We start from the raw sequence: 18,699 nt of genomic DNA, 5'->3' as shown, positions 1-18,699 counted from the left end.
AAGCCTGGAAAGGTAGAGACACAGCTCTAGGGAAAGAAAAATGTATCCAAGAATGACTTAAGGCTATGACCTCCCCTGGAGCAAAACTCGGAACATTTCCTGTTCTGCTAAGGTTCAAGTAGGTCCATATTGGAAAACACTCTGAGATACCATAGCCAGGATGTCTGAGTTGAGAGACTATTTGTGGTTTAAGGCACAACTTCTTATCAAACTATCATCTCCCAATAAAACAACTACTTCCCCAAACATCTACAATTATTAGTGTTGGGGGAAATAATTAAGTAAAGGGGGTAGGCCTCAGTGGAGCGTTAGGTATGGTGCAAAATATGAACCAAAGTAAGGCTGTGAACCAAAATAGGCCCTGTCAGAATAGCAAGGCTAAATATCAGCTAACTAAGTAAGCTACATGGGGACCGCAGGGCCCAAACGGCCACTTGTGCTGCTTGCTCCTGTGCAGCAGCCTGGCTGAGCGGCGCAGAAGTCAGCCGAGTGCCATGGCGGAAGGGGAAGGGGAGTGGGGCGGTGACATATACGGCCAGGGGGAGGAACCCCTGAGTGAGAGGCAGGAGGGGGAGAAGAGAAAGAGACAGAGAGAGAGGCGGGAGGTGGAGGAGATCTTGGGGGGAGGGAAGCAGTAGGAGGGGGGGGGGAGGGGGAGAGAGAGAGAGAGACCAGAGACTCAGGAGAGAAGACCGACATGGAGGAGAGACCTTATGACGGGCTAATTGGCTAGTACATGAAGAATGAGATAAACTGCTAACTCATGCAGCTAGAGGACAGTTTTACAAGAAAGTACTACTGGTATTGCATACTGAATTCAGAAAGGAAGTATTTCATTTGGGTTTTAAGTTTCATTGCATTTGTTTACATTGTATAATTCTATATCTTTATTGTTTAAAACTCAGCAAATTTACCAGATTCCACTGTCATCTGAAGTAAACCATCAATGGCATTAGAAAGCAGACCTCTACTGGATATTCTTAAGTGATTTAATATGATAGGCACAGATTGGTACTCCAAAAACAAGGCCTTTCCTTCATCTGTCTTCAAGTCTACACAAAGGGAATCAAATGCTTGAGCCAGATAATCAGCTGAAAAAAACATTAAAATGCAAACAATTTTATAATCATAGTTTTAATGACTGATCTATAAAACTCAGTATAAATAGCTATTGTGTGATTATTATATAGTTATAAAATGTAATAAAATTAGAAGATTAAATAGATCACGTTATTAAAGTTTAAATTGTTAGACCTTTATTTTAATATTTCCTGTATTTCTAATAGTTAATTTACTGACCCTTTTTTCAAAGTAGGGAACAGGGAATTAGGGGGCAGCCCAATTTTTAAAAAGTATGACACAATGATAAGACTTACATATTTGCTCGAGACAAATGAACCCTCTTCTACATTCTATAAAGGTTTATAATCCAGATTACCAGAATTACTTATTTCTATACTACAAGAAAGATGAATGCAGAAATTCAATTTCATGCTCAATATCATATTATTTCCAATATCAACAAGAAATAAATCCACATAACCAGTGAAATCACAATACCCATTGCTATGAACATTACTTTCTTCACGGTATTTAATACTGTTTGCTTTATGGCTTTGAAACATAGAAATATGTTGCAATAGTTTTAAATTCTGAGTTAGTCCATATCCTGTTCTGGGGTGGCTGGCACTACTTGAAAAATTTTTGAAGTAGCCCCCAGGGAAAAAAATTATCGCCCACCCCTGAATTAGATAAATGGATTGTAAGGTGGATAGAAAGCTAGCTAGATTGTCGGGCCCAATGGGTAGTGGTCAACAGCTCAATGTCTGGTTGGCGGTCGGTTTCTAGCAGAGTGCCCCAAGGATCAGTTCTAGGGCTGGTTTTGTTCAATATCTTTATTAAAGACCTACCTGAGAGGATGGATTGCACCTTCAGCAAGTCTGTGGATGACACTAAGATAGAGGGATAGGTAGGAACGTTGGAGGGCAGGGATAGGGTCCAGAGTGACCTAGACAAATAGGAGGATTGGGCCAAAAGAAATCTGATGAGGTTCAACAAGGACTAGTGCAGAGTTCTGTACTTGGGACGGAAGAATCCCAAGCATTGTTACAGGTTGGCTATGTAGCAATTCATAGGACCTAGGGATTACAGTGCATGAGAAGCTGGATATGAGTCAACAGTGTGCCCTTGTAGCCAAGAAGGCTAATGGCATATTAGGGTGCATTAGGAGGAGCATTTCCAGCAGATCTAGAGAAGTTATTATTCCCCTTTATTTGGCACTAGTAAGGACATATCTGGAGTACTGTATCCAGTTCCCTCTCCCCGCCCCTCCGTTTAGAAAGGATGTGGAGAGGATCCAGCCAAAGGCAACCAAAATGATTAGGGGACTGAAGCACATGATCTACAAGGAGAAGCTGAGGGATTTGGGCTTATTTAGTCTACAAAAAAGAAGAGTGGGGGCAGGGATTTGATAGCAGCCTTCAACTTCCTGAAGGGAGGTTCCAAAGAGGATGGAGAGGGGCTGTTCTTAGTATTGATGGATGGCAGAACAAGGAGCAATGGTCTCAAGTTACAGTGGGGGAGGTCTAGGTTGGACATTAGGAAAAACTTTTTCACTGGGAAGGTGGTGAAGCACTGGAATGGGTTACCTAGGGAGGTGCTGGAATCTCCATCCCTCGAGGTTTTTAAATCCCAGCTTCACAAAGTCCTGGTTGGGATGAATTAATTGGAGTTGGTCCTGCTTTGCCAGGAGGCTGGACTCGATGACCTCCTGAGGTCTCTTCCAGCCCTGGGATTTTATGATTCTATGATACATTTTGGAGACATCTATTTATGTACTCAGAGATGAAGAATAGTCCTGCATAAATACAAAGAATGCAACTGCTCCATTTCCACTTACTTTCATAAGGATCATCACTGTACAGTATTTTAAAATATACAGTGATGAGAGACTCAGAATTAAATAAACTCACCTAAATATCGTAAATAACCACAGTGCCTATATTTTAGACTTAGCTATTCAAATGGTTCTCAGTATTTCAGAACACCACCACATTATTTAGTTATGAGATGAAATAATTAAATACAATGGAGCCAATTCTGTAGTAGGAAAAGTTTAGTTAGAGTGCCATCTTCTGGACTTCAATGAAACTGCAGAAGAAAAAAGTAATCTTTTTGAACATCTTGCATTATGAACAGAATAAAGTCAGTGTTTTACTTTCAAGGGGTGATCAGAATTCTGATGTAGTGATTTTATGAATGCACTTTTTATTACTGTAGATCATACTTAGCTATGGCATATAAACTATTGGTAAAAAACAATGAAAAGCTAAAAAGTTTTATCATTTTAAGCACTGCCCTTGAAAAGTCTCAATGTCTAGTTTTTTTTTTTCTTTTAACGTGCCAGCAGGGATCAACACCCAACATAATTCTCATTTTAAAAGTATATTTTACATTACAGACTACTGGTTAAGTAACATTCTTCCAATTATTAGAACTTGTACCTGGTGTAAAAACTTCCAAAATAAATCTAAGGCATACCAAATATCATTATCAGGAATTTTAGTCTTCATAAGATAAATATAGCACAAGCAGTGCAGGGTAAACTTCTACATAATACCACATTAATGTGCTTTCTATCTATTCTGGAGAGACCAAATATATAAGTATGAAAGCATAGTTTAGTCTCCAGACTGCTGAGGCAGTCCTGGACTGATGAGGGGGAGGGAAGAGCGCTTTCTTTCACCTGCCTGGCTGCCTTCTGCTTAGTGAAGCAGCCTGTAGAAGAGCCCAGAGAGCTCAGCTGAATTCACGGCACCTTCTCCTACAGCGGAGTTCCTCAGTCAGTTGGCTCCTTCTTATTGGACTGGCGTGCGATGCCTTACTTTCACCTCTGGTTAATAAATCCAACATGGACTGCATGGAAGAAAACAAGGAACAGATGTTTCCTTCTGATGCCCAACAGGAGAAGAGAACCTTGTCCAATTGGCGAGGTGTGACTTTTGGAAGGCCTGCTGCTTCCCAGAAGAACTTGCTGGACCTTCTCTGAACTTGGTAAATCCCTCTGGATTTAACCATGGAGCAACCATGCTGTGAGGTGTAGAGACGTGAGGTTGGGGAGTAGCAGTCAGCCATGATCTTGCAACAGACAGTCCAGACAGCTGAGAAGGGGCCAATGAGAAGCTACTGCTATACTGCCATGTTCATGAGTGTACTAAACAAGTGCTGGTATGGCCAAGCTAGGGCAATTAAGATGACTCATGCTCTGATGTTCTTGATCTTTACTAGGTCCCAGCTGATGAGGGGAATTGGCATCGGAAAGGGAGCAAGAGTGATGGCATTTGCTGTTCTGCCTGCTGTTGAACAGACCCAGTTTGAGATTCCCCCACCTCTTCAAGAGCTTGCAGGCCACATCTGGGTGGAGGGACCACTTGTGGTGAGACACTGCTGAGGTGATCTGCTATTTGATACCAGGGAGATGAGAAGTCTGCAGATCAATGTTGTGGCTGATACAGAAATCCCAAAGGAATAGAGCCTCTTGGTAGAGGGCCAATGAGCATACACCATTCTACCTGCTGATGTAGCACATTGGAGCTGTGTTGTCTGTCAGGATTGTCACTACTTTACTCAATAGTTGAGGCAGCAAGACTCCACAGGCCAACCAGATTGTCCTGAGTGCTTTGACATTTTATGTGACCCAATATCATTTCAGGGACCACCTCTCCTGTGTCTGAAGTCCTCCCAGGTGCACCTCCCAGCCAAGCTCCAAGGTGTCTGGCTACAACTCAACAGAGGGAGTGGGCTGTTGAATGGGACTCCATCTAGGACATTTTACATAAGAACGGCCATACTGGGTCAGACCAAAAGTCCATCCAAGCCAGTACCCTGTCTGTCAACAGTGGCCAATGACAGGTGTCCCAGAGGGAGTGAATCGAACAGGTAATGATCAAGCCATCTCTCTCCTGCCATCCATCTCCACCCTCTGACAAACAGAGGCTAGGGACCCTGGTTCACCATGGCAGTAAGGTAAGATCTGCCAGAGGAATGGGAACAGCTCTTTCCAGATGATCGCTGGACTGGCAATATGTTGACGCTAACCATTGCTGGAGGGGACACATACGGAGCCTGGCATGGCGCACTGCATATGTGCATCCTGCCATGTGGCCCAACAGGCACAGGCAGACATTGGCCATCAGGGGAAATGCAGATACTTCCGCGATAAGGCTTGACAGGGTCTGAAAACCATCCAATAGCAGGAAAGCTCTGGCATGGGCCTAACCTATCCTTTATACAGGGATTATCATGAACTTCTTGGCAATCACCACCAGGCTGAGAGACCTGCAAGCGGTCAGTGTCTCCTAGATGTGCCATCAAACCGTGGATCTGGACTGGCTCATCAAGAGTCACTCCTCAAAGGTATATTTGCACCCCTCTGTGTCTCATATACACAGAGATCACCACCAACTATTTGGTGAACACTCCCAGAGCTATTGCCAACCCAAAAAAGAGGGAAAAAACCTGATAGCAGCTTGGACCCACCGTAAACAAATGAAGTGTTGGTGTTGTTCCATTTGGGACCAACTTTAACTCTAACTAAACTACTAAGGGATAACAAATAACTATGAATGTATAAATTTTAACAGGAGAAAAGGCCTTTAGACAGAATAGAAAGATAGAACACTAAAACTGGAAGGGACCTCAAGAGGTCATTGAGTCCAGTCCCCTGCACTCACAGCAGGACCGTCTATAGATCATCCCTGAAAGATGTTTATCCAACCTGGTCTTAACAGAAAAGAATGACTAACAACACTAGCACAAGACATCAGAATATTCCAGCACCATCACCGGAGGCAAGAAGGAATCATGCCATGGATGCGCCACTCCACTCGCTAGTATCACTCTTCTACAGATACTACTGAGGGAAATCTTCTGGCACTGGTGCATGTGACAAGCACACACCTAATGTGATACGGACATAAGCAATCACTCAAACAACATAAAATTTCCCTAAAAAGCATAAAACTGTATAAAACTGTTGCTTATTTATTTCAGCTATAAACATCCCCCCCCCACCCCCACAACTATCTGCATCACTCTAAACAGCCATAACACAACTCAAAAAACAAGATTCAATTCTAGGACTTTGCATAAAGCATCCTTTATTTCTGTATAATTTCTACCCTTTTGGATACCTAAATATGCAAACATGTTTATCTTCAACTTCTCTTTTTGTTGTTGATCTACCTTGTCAATATCAATTTATGTCATCTATAAATGAGCATCTTAATATAATAAACTATAACTTCTGAAAGCATTGTTTGTTGCAGCATGCTTACTTTCTTAATAAAGTAAAAACTTCAAGAACATATTCCTCACTTTACATTTACAAGATACTTCAGACATTGATCTGATATCTATTTGATAGACTTTGTGCATTTGGTTTTACCCAAAGGATGTTGATTAAATGTAATAAAACATAAGAACTCACCTTGTGTTACTGTTTTGAGTATAATTAAAGTTGATACAAATCTCAAAGGTAAAATGGAACTCTTAAAGAAAGCTGCTGTCTTTGGTTTACTTTCAGCAGACTGCTCTGAAGAGCTATGTTTGTTTCCCTTATTTGCTATGCCTTTGAATATGTCTTCACCAAGTCTTCTCATAGTTGATGTCATAGTTGAATGCTGTTGAAAATAGTGTATCCATTTTATAAGAGTAGTAAATATAATCAGACAACTTAAAATGAAGTTTATTTTAAAGTACTATATTTATAAATAGGTCTGTACATTCTACAAAGGGATATTACACAAACAGGTGGTAGACAATTAAAAGTATTACTATTAAGCTTAGCCAGTATTACCATTGAACAAGACACAAATACATCTAATCTAATAAACCCTGACTAACACAATCAACTTTTAAATGATCTTGTTTTGTCTTGATACTATCGGATAACAACTTAAAAGCAGTTACTGTTTGGTTAAATCTAGAAGAATACTATATTTGCAATACACCCATCGAGAAAATTTAAGTATACAATTCAAATTTTAAAAATTGAATTGCAAAACTACCAACCTGCACAGTGAGTGTGAACATAAAATTAGGACAGAAGGAAGTTTTAAATATGAGATTTAATTTCTCTATGAATACTGTCAATGGATTTTGATTTCAAGATTCAGACATTCACATGTTAATTTTCTTTAAATGATCCAGTCCACGTGAGACTGAAATAAATGGGTAATGAATGTAAAAGAAGTGATGTAGTTTAGTATTGGTGAAAAGAAATGTTATAAATGAAAACAAAGATTAAGAAAATAGTGGCTGTGGGATGACATTCTATACCCAAAGTTTCAGCACAATGACATTTAAAAGAGACAAGCTAGTTCTCTTTTCAACCACTGCTATCAAATATATTCCCCTATGGAAAATATTCAAAATTACAGCTAAGCTTAAAGAAGGGAATCTTCAAAGTTGCCTAAGGCTATTAGATGCTCAAGTTCCATTGAGACTCAATAGCAGCAGGATACCTAATTCTTTTAAGAGCCTTTGAAAATCCCAACCAAAAGCAGAATGGATTTTGGAAACACTGAACCTAGTTATGAAACAGTGCGGCAATAAAATGCCTTCAAACTTTAAAGGAAATTATCACTCAAGTATATATGCTTGGTTATCCTTTTGCTGGGGTATACTCTTAAAACCCAAGTAGCCTTTATAGTCGTTCATATTCATATTTTTTTCTAAGTCTGATCCACTAAGTTTATTTTCTTTAGTATAAAAATATAAATTAAGTAATCACAATTGTATGCAATTAAATTAGGAGAATTTATGCATAATAAATTGACATATTTGTTCACCAATAAAAGAAAATATTTATCATTGGTGTTCAGGTCACTGAACTGAAAAGACAAATCAGGGGACAGAATATATTTCTCATATTGTAAACGTAATGCATCTTTAGAATGATCCAAATAAATAAAGTACAGATTCTCATGTAAAACAATCTGCTTTATAACTTCCGCAACATTTATTAGAATCTGAGGTGCTGGTCTTGCAAAAAATTAGACACATGCCTATCAAAGAGAATACTCAGAGTACACAAAACTGGGCAAGGACATAAATTTTTGCAAGACTGAACCCTAAATAGGACTCCATTTATGCTACTACAGATATGGTTCTGTAAGAAAATGTAAGAAAATCCTTCTCTAACAACCAACAATAAATTCAAGGGAGCCACATAAGTCCCTAGACAGATAAAACAAGGTTCTATAATATAATACTAAATACAGAGTTGATAAAAACAATTATGACCTAACAAAATACTTTTAAATGACTATCTTTTTTTTCCCCTTTGCCTCATATCTGCAGCAAATTATTTGCATTTGAATGTTGTGAAGGCTACTGGGTTTTTAAAACTATATTCACTATATGGATTTGTGTGTCAGTATCTAAGCATTTTCTAAGAATTATCATTCTGAAAATGAAATATTAAAGAATTATTCTCTAAGTAGAATCCATATTTTACCTGTGTCGCATAGTCTAGCTGTCTTATAGCCCAGTAAATAAACTTAATTACAGGAATATGTAGTTTAGGGTTCACAAATGGCATCCACTGGAGTTGTTCTGCAATGATCGGTAAAAGCTGGAAAAACATATAATAATATAGTTTTATACAGCATCTGCCACTAAGTAAACAACTTAAATCCCTGGATGATAATGGATTGCACATGCAAATATTTATCTGGCAGATCCAATGCACTGTATACTTACTCTATGTGGTAAATGTATTCAAATGTTATTCTAGATTAACAACAACATAGCTCAGATTATTATTATTTTTAAAAATTCTACAAGTAGACATTGTAGTAGCATTATATCACAACACATGTTATGGAGGTGTTTGGTCATGAGACTCTAAGGACTGATTTTTAAAATAAATGAAATTTTCTCTAAAGGCATGTGCCCAACCATGTGAAATTGCACAGAGGATTAGGTTTTATGCCCTATGAACTTTTTGGTTTCCTCTTTGTAAAATGTACTGATACCTTAACTCTGCCCTCAAGGAAAAACTGGTTACTGATCTCTATGGTAAACATACTTCAGGGTGTGTTGTGCATATATATACATTGAACAACAGGTGTGTGTGTGTATGTCTAATGCATCTGAATCAAAGATTTTTGCTAGCTGTACTTGGACATCTTTGTGTATGTAGCTGAGTGCATAAAAGGCAAAGCCAGCCTGATTCCCCCTCAGGTCGTTTTCCAGCAGAAAAATGACACTTCCAAATTACAGGGAAAGGAGGACAAACACATCTAAAGAACAACAGTTACAGTAGACAAAGTAATCATTGTTTCTCTTTCAAGTGATTGTTCACATATACATTCCACTGTAGGTGATTTACAAGCAATTTCCCTCAGTGTAGTGAGACTTTAGACCTATGTGGACAGGGAATGAAGTATAGATTTGTCAAAGTCCAAATTGGCCATGAGTGATGGCATAGTGTTTGGAGAAGTGAAGACATAGCATCTGATGAAGGCACCTACAGATGTAGTCACCTTATAGATGTCCACAGTCAGTATGTTAGTTAGAAAGGCTGTGGAGGTCACTTGTAGACCTGGTAGTTACATTTGCCAATTCATAACAGGATTTTATGCATGAAGATATACAATATGACACACAATGAGCCAAGACTGCTTAACCTTTCACTCTTTTTGCATACGGCACAAAGAGTCTAGATAGGATTCTAAATTACTTGGTTCTATGGATGTAGTTACATATGATTCTGTACACACCTAGGGAGTGCAGTCTTTGCCCTCTGTCAGCTTGGGCTTTGGAAAAAATACTAGTAAATAAACAATTAAACTCAGATGAGTGCCTATAATCACATTCAGGTGAAACTTGGATGTGATCTTAAAGCATTATCATCCTTTGAAAAAGATTTAATGGATACATCAATAACACCTATTAACCAAGAATCTCACCTGGCAGATGTAATCACTATCACAAATGCAGTTTTCATAAAAAAGTGGAATAATGAGCAAGATGCCCTGGGCACAAAGGAAGATCTCATTAGGTGTGACTGATAGGACAGTGTACACAACTAAGTCCTTTAAGAAACCTCACTAACATCAGATATGAGAAAACTGATGAGTCTTTAACATGAAAATGAACAACAGAAAGGATGGGCAGATGAACTCAACAGAAAATTCTGGTTGTTTTGGGGCCCTGAACCTCAGCTCAAGAGCATTCATACAGAATATAAATCAGCATGTCCAGAGAGTGCCTTGTTGACTTTGACCAAACACTTTGACCCTGTAATTTTCTTTAAATTGCCTGTATTTGTGGTACTAAAAGTGTCAAAACACACATTAAATACTACTGTCTGAATGAATCCAGAACTGTTACCCATAAACAATTATCTTTGTTTTTAGGACTGTAAACTACATAAAAAATAAAACCATCTCAAGTTGGCCATACCGTTATCAAGGTTTTTTTTTTTTAAAAAAAAATCAAAACCTCTTTACCTTTGCACACTTTTCTTGTGTATCATTTTTGTGTGTGTATGTTAGTTTGTGATTCTCTCCTCTTTCTTCCTCTTTTTTCACTTTGAGGAATTGATCTGAGATCCAGTCCATAAGAACAGTTAAAAGCTCATAAACATGTGAATTAAGTGGTGCCTGTAACAATCATAATATTAATTAAGGTTATATAGCTTTTCCAAAACATATGGCATATTATTAGATCCTCTCAAAGGGAACAGACTGACATGTCAAAATGTGAAAACTGCTTTCGTAGTCTATTATATGTATTTGGGGTAGGATGGTGCCATGCCCGAGAAAAATTAGTTTAGGCCTTTATTTGTAGTAATTATTGGTTGGCAGAAAATACACACGTACAATTTGCAGGTCATCCTAGGAAAACATCTTTACGCACAAAACAGGACCATTTTACTATGCTGGCCATAAGAATCTGAGATGAATTGTGACATACAACTGCATAATTCACAGGTTTTGTCCACATGTAGTAATTTTTATTTGGGAAACATTAGCTACATCGAACAAAACATGTAACCATCCTGTATGTAACACACTGCTATTAAAATGTATCTCATTAACTATAACTGAATAATATTAATTCCAATAATGAATAAGTTCAGAGAAAAGACGATGACGACTTCAGAAGAATGGACTGACCCTCTCCCCCACAATTAACATTACATTAAAATACATTAACTCAGAATCCCAATGTGTATCAAAATATATTAGGCTTGTCAGGAAAAGAAAAAAAAAAGTGTATTCAAAAAAGTTTCTTGGGGTAGCCCCTCAGAGGGGAAAACCTTTAAAGCAAAGATAAAGTTGCATATAATATTTCAAGCTGTATTCAAAAGAATTGTATTGCTAGACTTCATATTTATAAGAAGGGATAAAATGATAGAATACTGACAGAAGGAACATTATTGAATAGGACTACACTGAGATAAGAAATATTATTTCACAAAAGCAAAAGGGAATGTTTCAAGATGAAAAGGAAGGAAGGTGACTATATTGCAATCATACATAAAACATGACAATATTTAATAAAGTTCCCCCCTCACTTGAGGCCTTTTACATTACAAGCATTAAGAGCATAATTATCTCTGGTTTAAATCATCCCATATCTGACATCACTTACCAGTTTTTCGTTTCAGTTAGCTGTAGAGAGCTGCACATAGAGATTTTACTTACATTATGGTAGTAATCAAAATGTGCTAAGAACTTTCCAAACATAGTAGAAGAAACAGGCATACAATTTTAAAAGATAGACAGATTAAAAGATGGAGAATGAGATGCAACATAAAATCAAAGTGATAAGAATTTGAATAAATGAACTTCTTTTTAGTGGCAAATTTAAATGTAATTCTTTTTCCAGTTAAACATACTAAATTTACCCCAATGCAATCTCATTGTTTTCAATTTTACTGTTCTTATGCCCCGAACATTTCAACCTTTTCTTCAATGTAAATGAGTTCACTCAGGCTATGTCTACACAGCAGCATTATTTCGGAATAACTGAAATAATGAATTTTCTGAAACAACAAAGTCTGTGCCTACACAGCAAGCAAGCAAGCAGTTATTTTGACATATTGTTGAAATAATGTCAAGCTGGAGGACTTCTACTCTGACTCCTGTAAACCTTATTTTATAAGGAGACAGGGAAGTTGGAAGAAGAATGCTATAATTTGGACTTCCTGCTGTGCAGGCAGTGCCAAAAACTGAAATAAACCATTTTGACTTAAACTACGCAATTGACATAGCTCAAGTTGCATAGCTCATTTTGGCTTTAGCCCTGATGTGTAGAAATGCCCTCATAACATAAGTAAATAACTTCATTACTTTCGTGAAGACATAGCAAGTGGGCCTTCTAGAAAGATATTCAAACTTGTAATATCCACTAATTAAAACAGACATTTTCTTTCCTCCTTGCTTATGTCTTACCTTACAAATTTTTGATGTTGCTGTCATTTTTTCCTGCTTCACAGATTTAATTTCTTGCATTGCTTGAGAAACATCTTTAGATTTCTGTATTGTTAAAAATTCATGCTTCCTCTGCAACAGGATACATTAATGAATTACATTTGACTTGTTTCTTACAAGGGAAGACGCACTGAGAAAAAACTGTAAGTCTTACTTGTAAATTATCTAAACGAGCTTGTACTTTTTTTGCTTGAAATTCCAATTTCTTGTTCTGCTCAGTCACATCACTTAACTGAAAGAATTAGAAAATACGTTAAAAATACCTCTGCATTCAAAACTTAAGTTTAAATTCATTCTTTACTGCATATAAAGGTTGTTTAAAAATCACTAAACTAAGACAAGGTCTACAATGGTGGAGAAAATTGATGTAAGATATGCAATTCCAGCTATGACAACTGCGTAGCTGCAGTCGACATAGCATACATCGATTTATGGGGCAGTCCCACAGTGGAAGGTCAACAGGAGAAACATTCCTGTTGACTTCCCTTACTCTTTGCAAGGAGTACCATAGTTGACAGGGATGTCGTCAACGTTCTATTTAGCGGGTCTTTGCTAGACTCATTAAATCGAATGCAGGAAGACTGAACTCTGTAGCACTGATCTCTGCAGCAGAAAAGACAAGCCCTTAGTTATAGACAGCCAGATCTATTAAAGCACAAGTTTATCTGCTCTCAGTGTGAACAAAGCAAGAGTTAAGAGTATTCTCCTTTTTCTAAAATGTGCCTGCTAGAAAAGCTGTAATGTCATGTTATGTATAAGCCCGTGGTCCCCAACACAGTGCCCGCGGGGCCATTTCCATGCGCCCGCCAGGTGCTCGGGGCTGGCCTGGCACCGGGCGCATGGCGGGGGGAGCGCCGGCCCCGGGCGCGCGGCGCATGGCGGGGGGAGCGCCGGCCCCGGGCATGCAGCTATGGGGGGGGGCGGGGGGCATGGGGGGGGGGGGGCCGCCCCCGGGGCGCAAGTGTCCCCGCCCCCTGGCGCCCGGCGGGCAAACGGCCACGCCCCCTGGCGCCCGACAACTTTGAAAGGTTGGGGACCACTGGTATAAGCTATGTTCTGTGAATTGAGAATTCAACTTACAAGCCAAGCACTGGGCTAACTGTCTACAGACACCCAAATACAAAAACCATAATTTCAGAGAATCTCACTCTTCCTAAAAGGACATATACAATTACTTTGAAATTACCTGTGTGCATAGATCTATACCAGGGCTACTCAACTTTGGAAGCCCCGGGGACCACAATGATACCCACAGCACATGCTGAGGGCCACAACTTAAGCATGGTTGCAAATATATGCAAATAGCTTCATTCACACTGACGGGCATTAATACAAAGATTAAGGCAAGACTACACAACACACAGGCCCCATTTAAGTCAGATCTGCTGATATTAATAAAATGCAATATTTACCTGATTTCTACCCATATGACAGCCCTTTTAATGAGCAATGACAGTGCAGCAATTTAACAACTAAAATGCATATCAACAGAAGACCATTATATTGATTATTACCCAAGTACCAGCCCAGACCTCTCTCACCCTGGCCTTGCTGCCGCCTCGCTTCCCAGCTCTGCCATTGCTGATGTAACGTAGCTCAGTGAGGCACTACCACTGTGGCAGATGCAGCAGGTGTGCTTTGCCGCTGTTTTTGCCACCCCTTTTTCCCCCTAGCCCCAGGCCGGCAGGCAGCTCCCACACACATGCAGACGCGGCTCTGCTTGTGGGGAGGCACTGCCACTGTGGTAGAAACGGCAGGCGTGCTCTGCCGCCTGGCAGCTGCTGTGCACGTGACCTGGCTCAAAGCCACACGGTCCGACGCTGCAGCTGGAGCCCCAGCAATGAGGCAGGCAGGCAGCTCAGGAAGTGGGTCAAGGCACCGTGGACTGCATGCAAAGGGGCCACAGGCCGCATGTTGAGTAGCCCTGCTCTATACATTATATTAATGAGTGTACAGTGATAGTTATAGGTACATTTTCAAAGCCTCATCCACGTTTCTAATTTCTCCAGTACACAGTCACTCTGGATAAGCATCTACATGGTAGAATAATGTCAAACAACAATGATTACATAGAACCACAGAACCATACACCACACACCAATTTACATTGGTGCGCTGAATAAAACTGAAAATTCTCTCTCGGGTTCTTCATTGGTTGATTCTTGCTCAGGCTCAAACAAATCACCATAAGCGAAGGCTGGCAAGCATTTGCCGTGCCCCTTGTGTCAGACTGGTAGGGAGCTTGAGGGAAGGGAGGATTGGGATTGCCTTCCTCTGCAGTATGGGGCACAAGTCACTTGCTAGAATCTTCATGGTCTCTCATTTAAATCAATCCCCTACCACTGCCAGGGGTGCAGGCATTTTTGCACAGAAGTCACTCCTGTTGTATGTCACAGGTATACAACAGCTTATCCTATAATGGCTTGTAACAGGTTCGGTCCTGTGTGCGAGTGCCTGTTGGTGACTGAGGGGGTGAAGGTCTCGCAATATTTAACTTGCCTGTCTGCGGATGAATCAATGTCCAGTCCATGGCCGAGGTTCAGGCCTCTTCTTTTACCCTTCCTTGCTCGGGTGTGGTTTGCAGGGGTGTGTGTGTGGGGGGGAGAGACGATCCAGGCCCGCCCACTCCTCTGGGTCCCGGCCCAGGGACCCTATACATCGTTTCATCCAGCCCTTCTCTCAGGCTTTGTTGCTGAATTCCCCTTGTCTGGGATTCCACAGAGTTGTCGCTGACCAGCCTTTTCGTCGCAGGATCTAGCTCCACTCAGTTAAGGGGGTCCAGCTCCCACTCTGAGCTGTCCAAGGTTCTGGGTGTTCCCCAGTCAGCCCAGAAGTCTGCCTAGGTTGAGCTCCAGGAAGAAACTGATAGGCCTTAGCTTGCAGCTCCTTATATAGCAGCCTGCCGCATCCTGATTGGCTGCAGTGAAGGCTGCCCCTTTTACCCTGCTCAGAGGACCTCTCCACTACTCCTGTGGCTGGCCAGGGTGCTGAAAGGCCTCCAGCAGGGAGGTCAGGCTTTGTCCACCTCATCACATGGCTATAATACTTTTGTTAATTCTGGTTGTTACGTTTAGCTAGCAGTAGCTATGGGGGTTTAGTGGCCTGTGATATACAGGAGATAAGACTTGATGATTTGATGGTCCCTTTCCAGCCTTACATTTTAAGAGTACAGCTGACTTTTTCTTACTGCCGTAACATGAAATAGGATGACATCACATACAAAAAATCCCCAATCAATAATCAAAAAGGGGAAAAAGTAAAGTAACATGTATACTCTCCCATCTCCAGAATATGAAATAACTCACTGTAAATCATTTGCAGCAAACCCAGCCTGAAGTAACAAACTGAGTCTACTAGTTGGAAACTATCACTGACTCTTTATATTTAAGTTAAAATGGAACTAAATTCTGCAGCAAATTTCTTCAGCACACTGGTACAAACAAAAAATTATGTTTCATTTCCACTTACACTTCCCTGGGTTATTTATTTTAGTCTGTCCCCATATTTTGAATTTGGAACAGATTTTCATACTGCAAGCATACACAAACCAAAGGATTTGGTAGTTGGATAGAAAACAGATTTTTATTTCCTGGTGAGCATGAGAAGTAATTTCAGATTATGGGGTAAACCTAGTAGGGGAAGATCTGCAATGAAATATAGATTGGAGAGGACAATTACAATATCAATATTTTAGACTTGAAAGTTAACAATTCAGTGAGATTAATAGGACATTTGACATCACTATGAAATGTTGTTTCCTGTTGTTTGAGTCTAAAGACAATACTGTTATCAGTTTACACTTAGGCTATATTGTCAAGGTTATATTTACAACTACAAATGCTAGAATTACATATTATATTTAAAAGCTTGAATTCAGTAGCGTAATTCAACAGCAAAGGATAGATTCCACAACATTATGGAATACATGAAGGTATATATGCGCTATTATCGAGATCAGAGCTGTATTCTGATTATTAGTAGGCTATAGACCTTCTAATAATCAGAATGCAGCCCTGACCTAGGCCTAAGGGTCTCAATTTCTGTGTCAGACTATTGAATATGTTTTTCTTGTGGATTTTTTTTTATGGATAACTTGTTGCTAGCTATTTAGAAGAGTAATTCAAACTTCACCAATATTTGAAATTATAACAAAAGCACCAACCAGTTAAAAGAAAAAAATATGATTCAAGTTGTAGGAAAGTTGTAGAAAGGGAACAAGAATCATTTCTGCTCAATTATATGAATCTTGTTTAATAAGACTGCAAATACAATCAGTCAACTTTCCCAAAATGATTTAAATTGATCCTAATATTTAATTTTTTTAATGAACAAATATGAAAACAGCTCTTGCCTGTTTTTTTAAAGAGTCATTCATTTCCTTCAAGGCATCAAATGATGATCTGAGTCTCTTGTTTTCTTTCGTCCTTTCTTTCAAGGATTCTGACAGCTGTTGAACTTCTGCCTCATGTTGCTATAGAAAAAAATAGGATTCATGATATACCAACTAGAAACAATTTGTGACTAGTATGTTAAAATACAGTGCCTAATTTTCAAAGGATCAGGTGTGCAATTTTGCACGCCCAGATATCCTTGCACTTTGCGCCCATAATCTGTTGATATACAGGACATTCCTGATTTTCAAAAAGAATAATCATTACAACATGGATGCAAGCAATACCTGGCCTTTCTGGTGAAGTCATACCCCTTTTGAAATCCACCAAGGGTGTTTACACTCAAACATCCATTAAGTTTAAAAGTGGACGCTTATTGATTAATGATGTTGGTTACACTCAGTGAAACCTCTTCCCCTGGAGCCAGGTGGGCAAGGGTTGCCTAATCTGCACCTGGGGAGGAGGCTTCATTGACACTAAACTTTATACTGTGGCTCTCAGCTAAGCTTTATACTGCAGAGTCTGCAATGTAGCTAACCGTGTAACTGCTGAGATTTTCCACGGTTATACAGTTACCTCACAATTTTTAACATCCCTAGTAGGTACCATATAATCAAATCATCTCACTTATGTGTGTGTCCAAAGAATCAATTCCATAAATAAAAGAAGTGGAAAAACAAGTTAAAAGTGGAGGAAAAAAGGAAAAACTAATTTTTAAACTGATTGTTTGTAAGGAAATGCTATGAACCTTAGCCACAACGATACCCAAATCCTCCTCAGCAGATCAGCAAATATTCCTAATGGCATAAAGTGTCCCAGCAGCCTGCAATAAAGTTTTACTTGTACTTTGGAAGCTGAATTGGAATTTCAAAGAATTTATGCAGGAGTTATTTTAATACAGGCAGTCCCCGACTTACGCGGATCCGACTTATGTCGGATCCGCAGTTACGAACGGGGCTCGCCCCGGAGGACACGGACTGCGGGACCTCGCGGTCCTGCCGCCCGTGTACTCCGGGGCTTTCTCCGCGTCTCCCTGGTCTGCAGACCAGGAAGACGCGGAGCAAAGCTGCGGAGGGGCTCGGGGAAGCCGGCAGCGGAGCAGCCCAGGCGCGCCTGGGCTGCCTCGCTGCCCGAGCCCCCCCCCCCCCCCCGCGGCTTTGCAAAGCCTCGGGGGAAGCCAGCAGCGGGACAGCCCAGACGCCCCGCGGCTGTCCCACTGCTGGCGTCCTCAGAGGCTTTGCTCCCCGTCTCCCTGGTCTGCTGGTCTCCAGCAGACCAGGGAGACGGGGAGCAAAGCCGCGGAGGACCCAGGCGGTGGGACCGCGGTGCGTCTCGGTCCGCCGCCTGGGTCTTCCTGGTCTGCTGTGGTGGGGGGGGCCCAGCTAGTACCCCCCCCCCCCAGCAGAATAGGCTTTTCTCCAGACGCCTGTGGCAGAGCAGCTGGGGCGCTGCCGGTTGGTCCCGCAGCGCCGCTCTGGGCGCTACTGGACCAACCCGGCAGCACCCCAGCTGCTCTGCCCCAGGCGTCCTGATTCAGCCGCTGCTGGTCAGTTTCAGCAGCGGCTGAATCTGGACGCCAGTTCCGACTTACATACAGATTCAACTTAAGAACAAACCTACAGTCCCTATCTTGTACGTAACCCGGGGACTGCCTGTATGTTGAAATAATTAGAGAAACAGGTAACAGTGAAACTGGGAGATCATGTAATTTTTCCTATACTACAGATTAACAGCAGCAAAGACATGCATCGAAGCAGGGCACTCAAAAATGGAGACTGAAGAACGACAGAGTAGCAGAGACA

The 18,699-nt window shown here is 40.6% G+C and overlaps 1 protein-coding gene across 6 annotated transcripts in view; it reads right to left on the bottom strand.

Annotated features, from left to right (window-relative positions):
• CCDC138 (coiled-coil domain containing 138) overlaps positions 1–18,699 on the bottom strand; it is a 52,362-nt gene that overhangs the window by 9,053 nt on the left and 24,610 nt on the right. For 5 of the 6 annotated variants that reach the window (XM_075918014.2, XM_075918023.2, XM_089775407.1 and 2 more), the window contains 7 exons: positions 16,858–16,977; positions 12,661–12,738; positions 12,468–12,578; positions 10,518–10,670; positions 8,519–8,635; positions 6,488–6,680; positions 915–1,091 (listed from right to left, as the gene is read on the bottom strand). In XM_075918014.2, the coding sequence (XP_075774129.2) occupies positions 915–1,091; positions 6,488–6,680; positions 8,519–8,635; positions 10,518–10,670; positions 12,468–12,578; positions 12,661–12,738; positions 16,858–16,977 (949 nt within the window). The remainder of the gene's footprint in view (positions 1–914; positions 1,092–6,487; positions 6,681–8,518; positions 8,636–10,517; positions 10,671–12,467; positions 12,579–12,660; positions 12,739–16,857; positions 16,978–18,699) is intronic. The other variant, XM_089775404.1, reaches the window with a different exon arrangement.

This window comes from Pelodiscus sinensis, chromosome 1, assembly GCF_052426305.1.
Source record: "Pelodiscus sinensis isolate ZL-2025 chromosome 1, ASM5242630v1, whole genome shotgun sequence".
In the NCBI taxonomy this organism is placed as follows: Eukaryota; Metazoa; Chordata; order Testudines; family Trionychidae; genus Pelodiscus; species Pelodiscus sinensis.
This window is presented reverse-complemented; position numbering and strand designations above follow the sequence as displayed.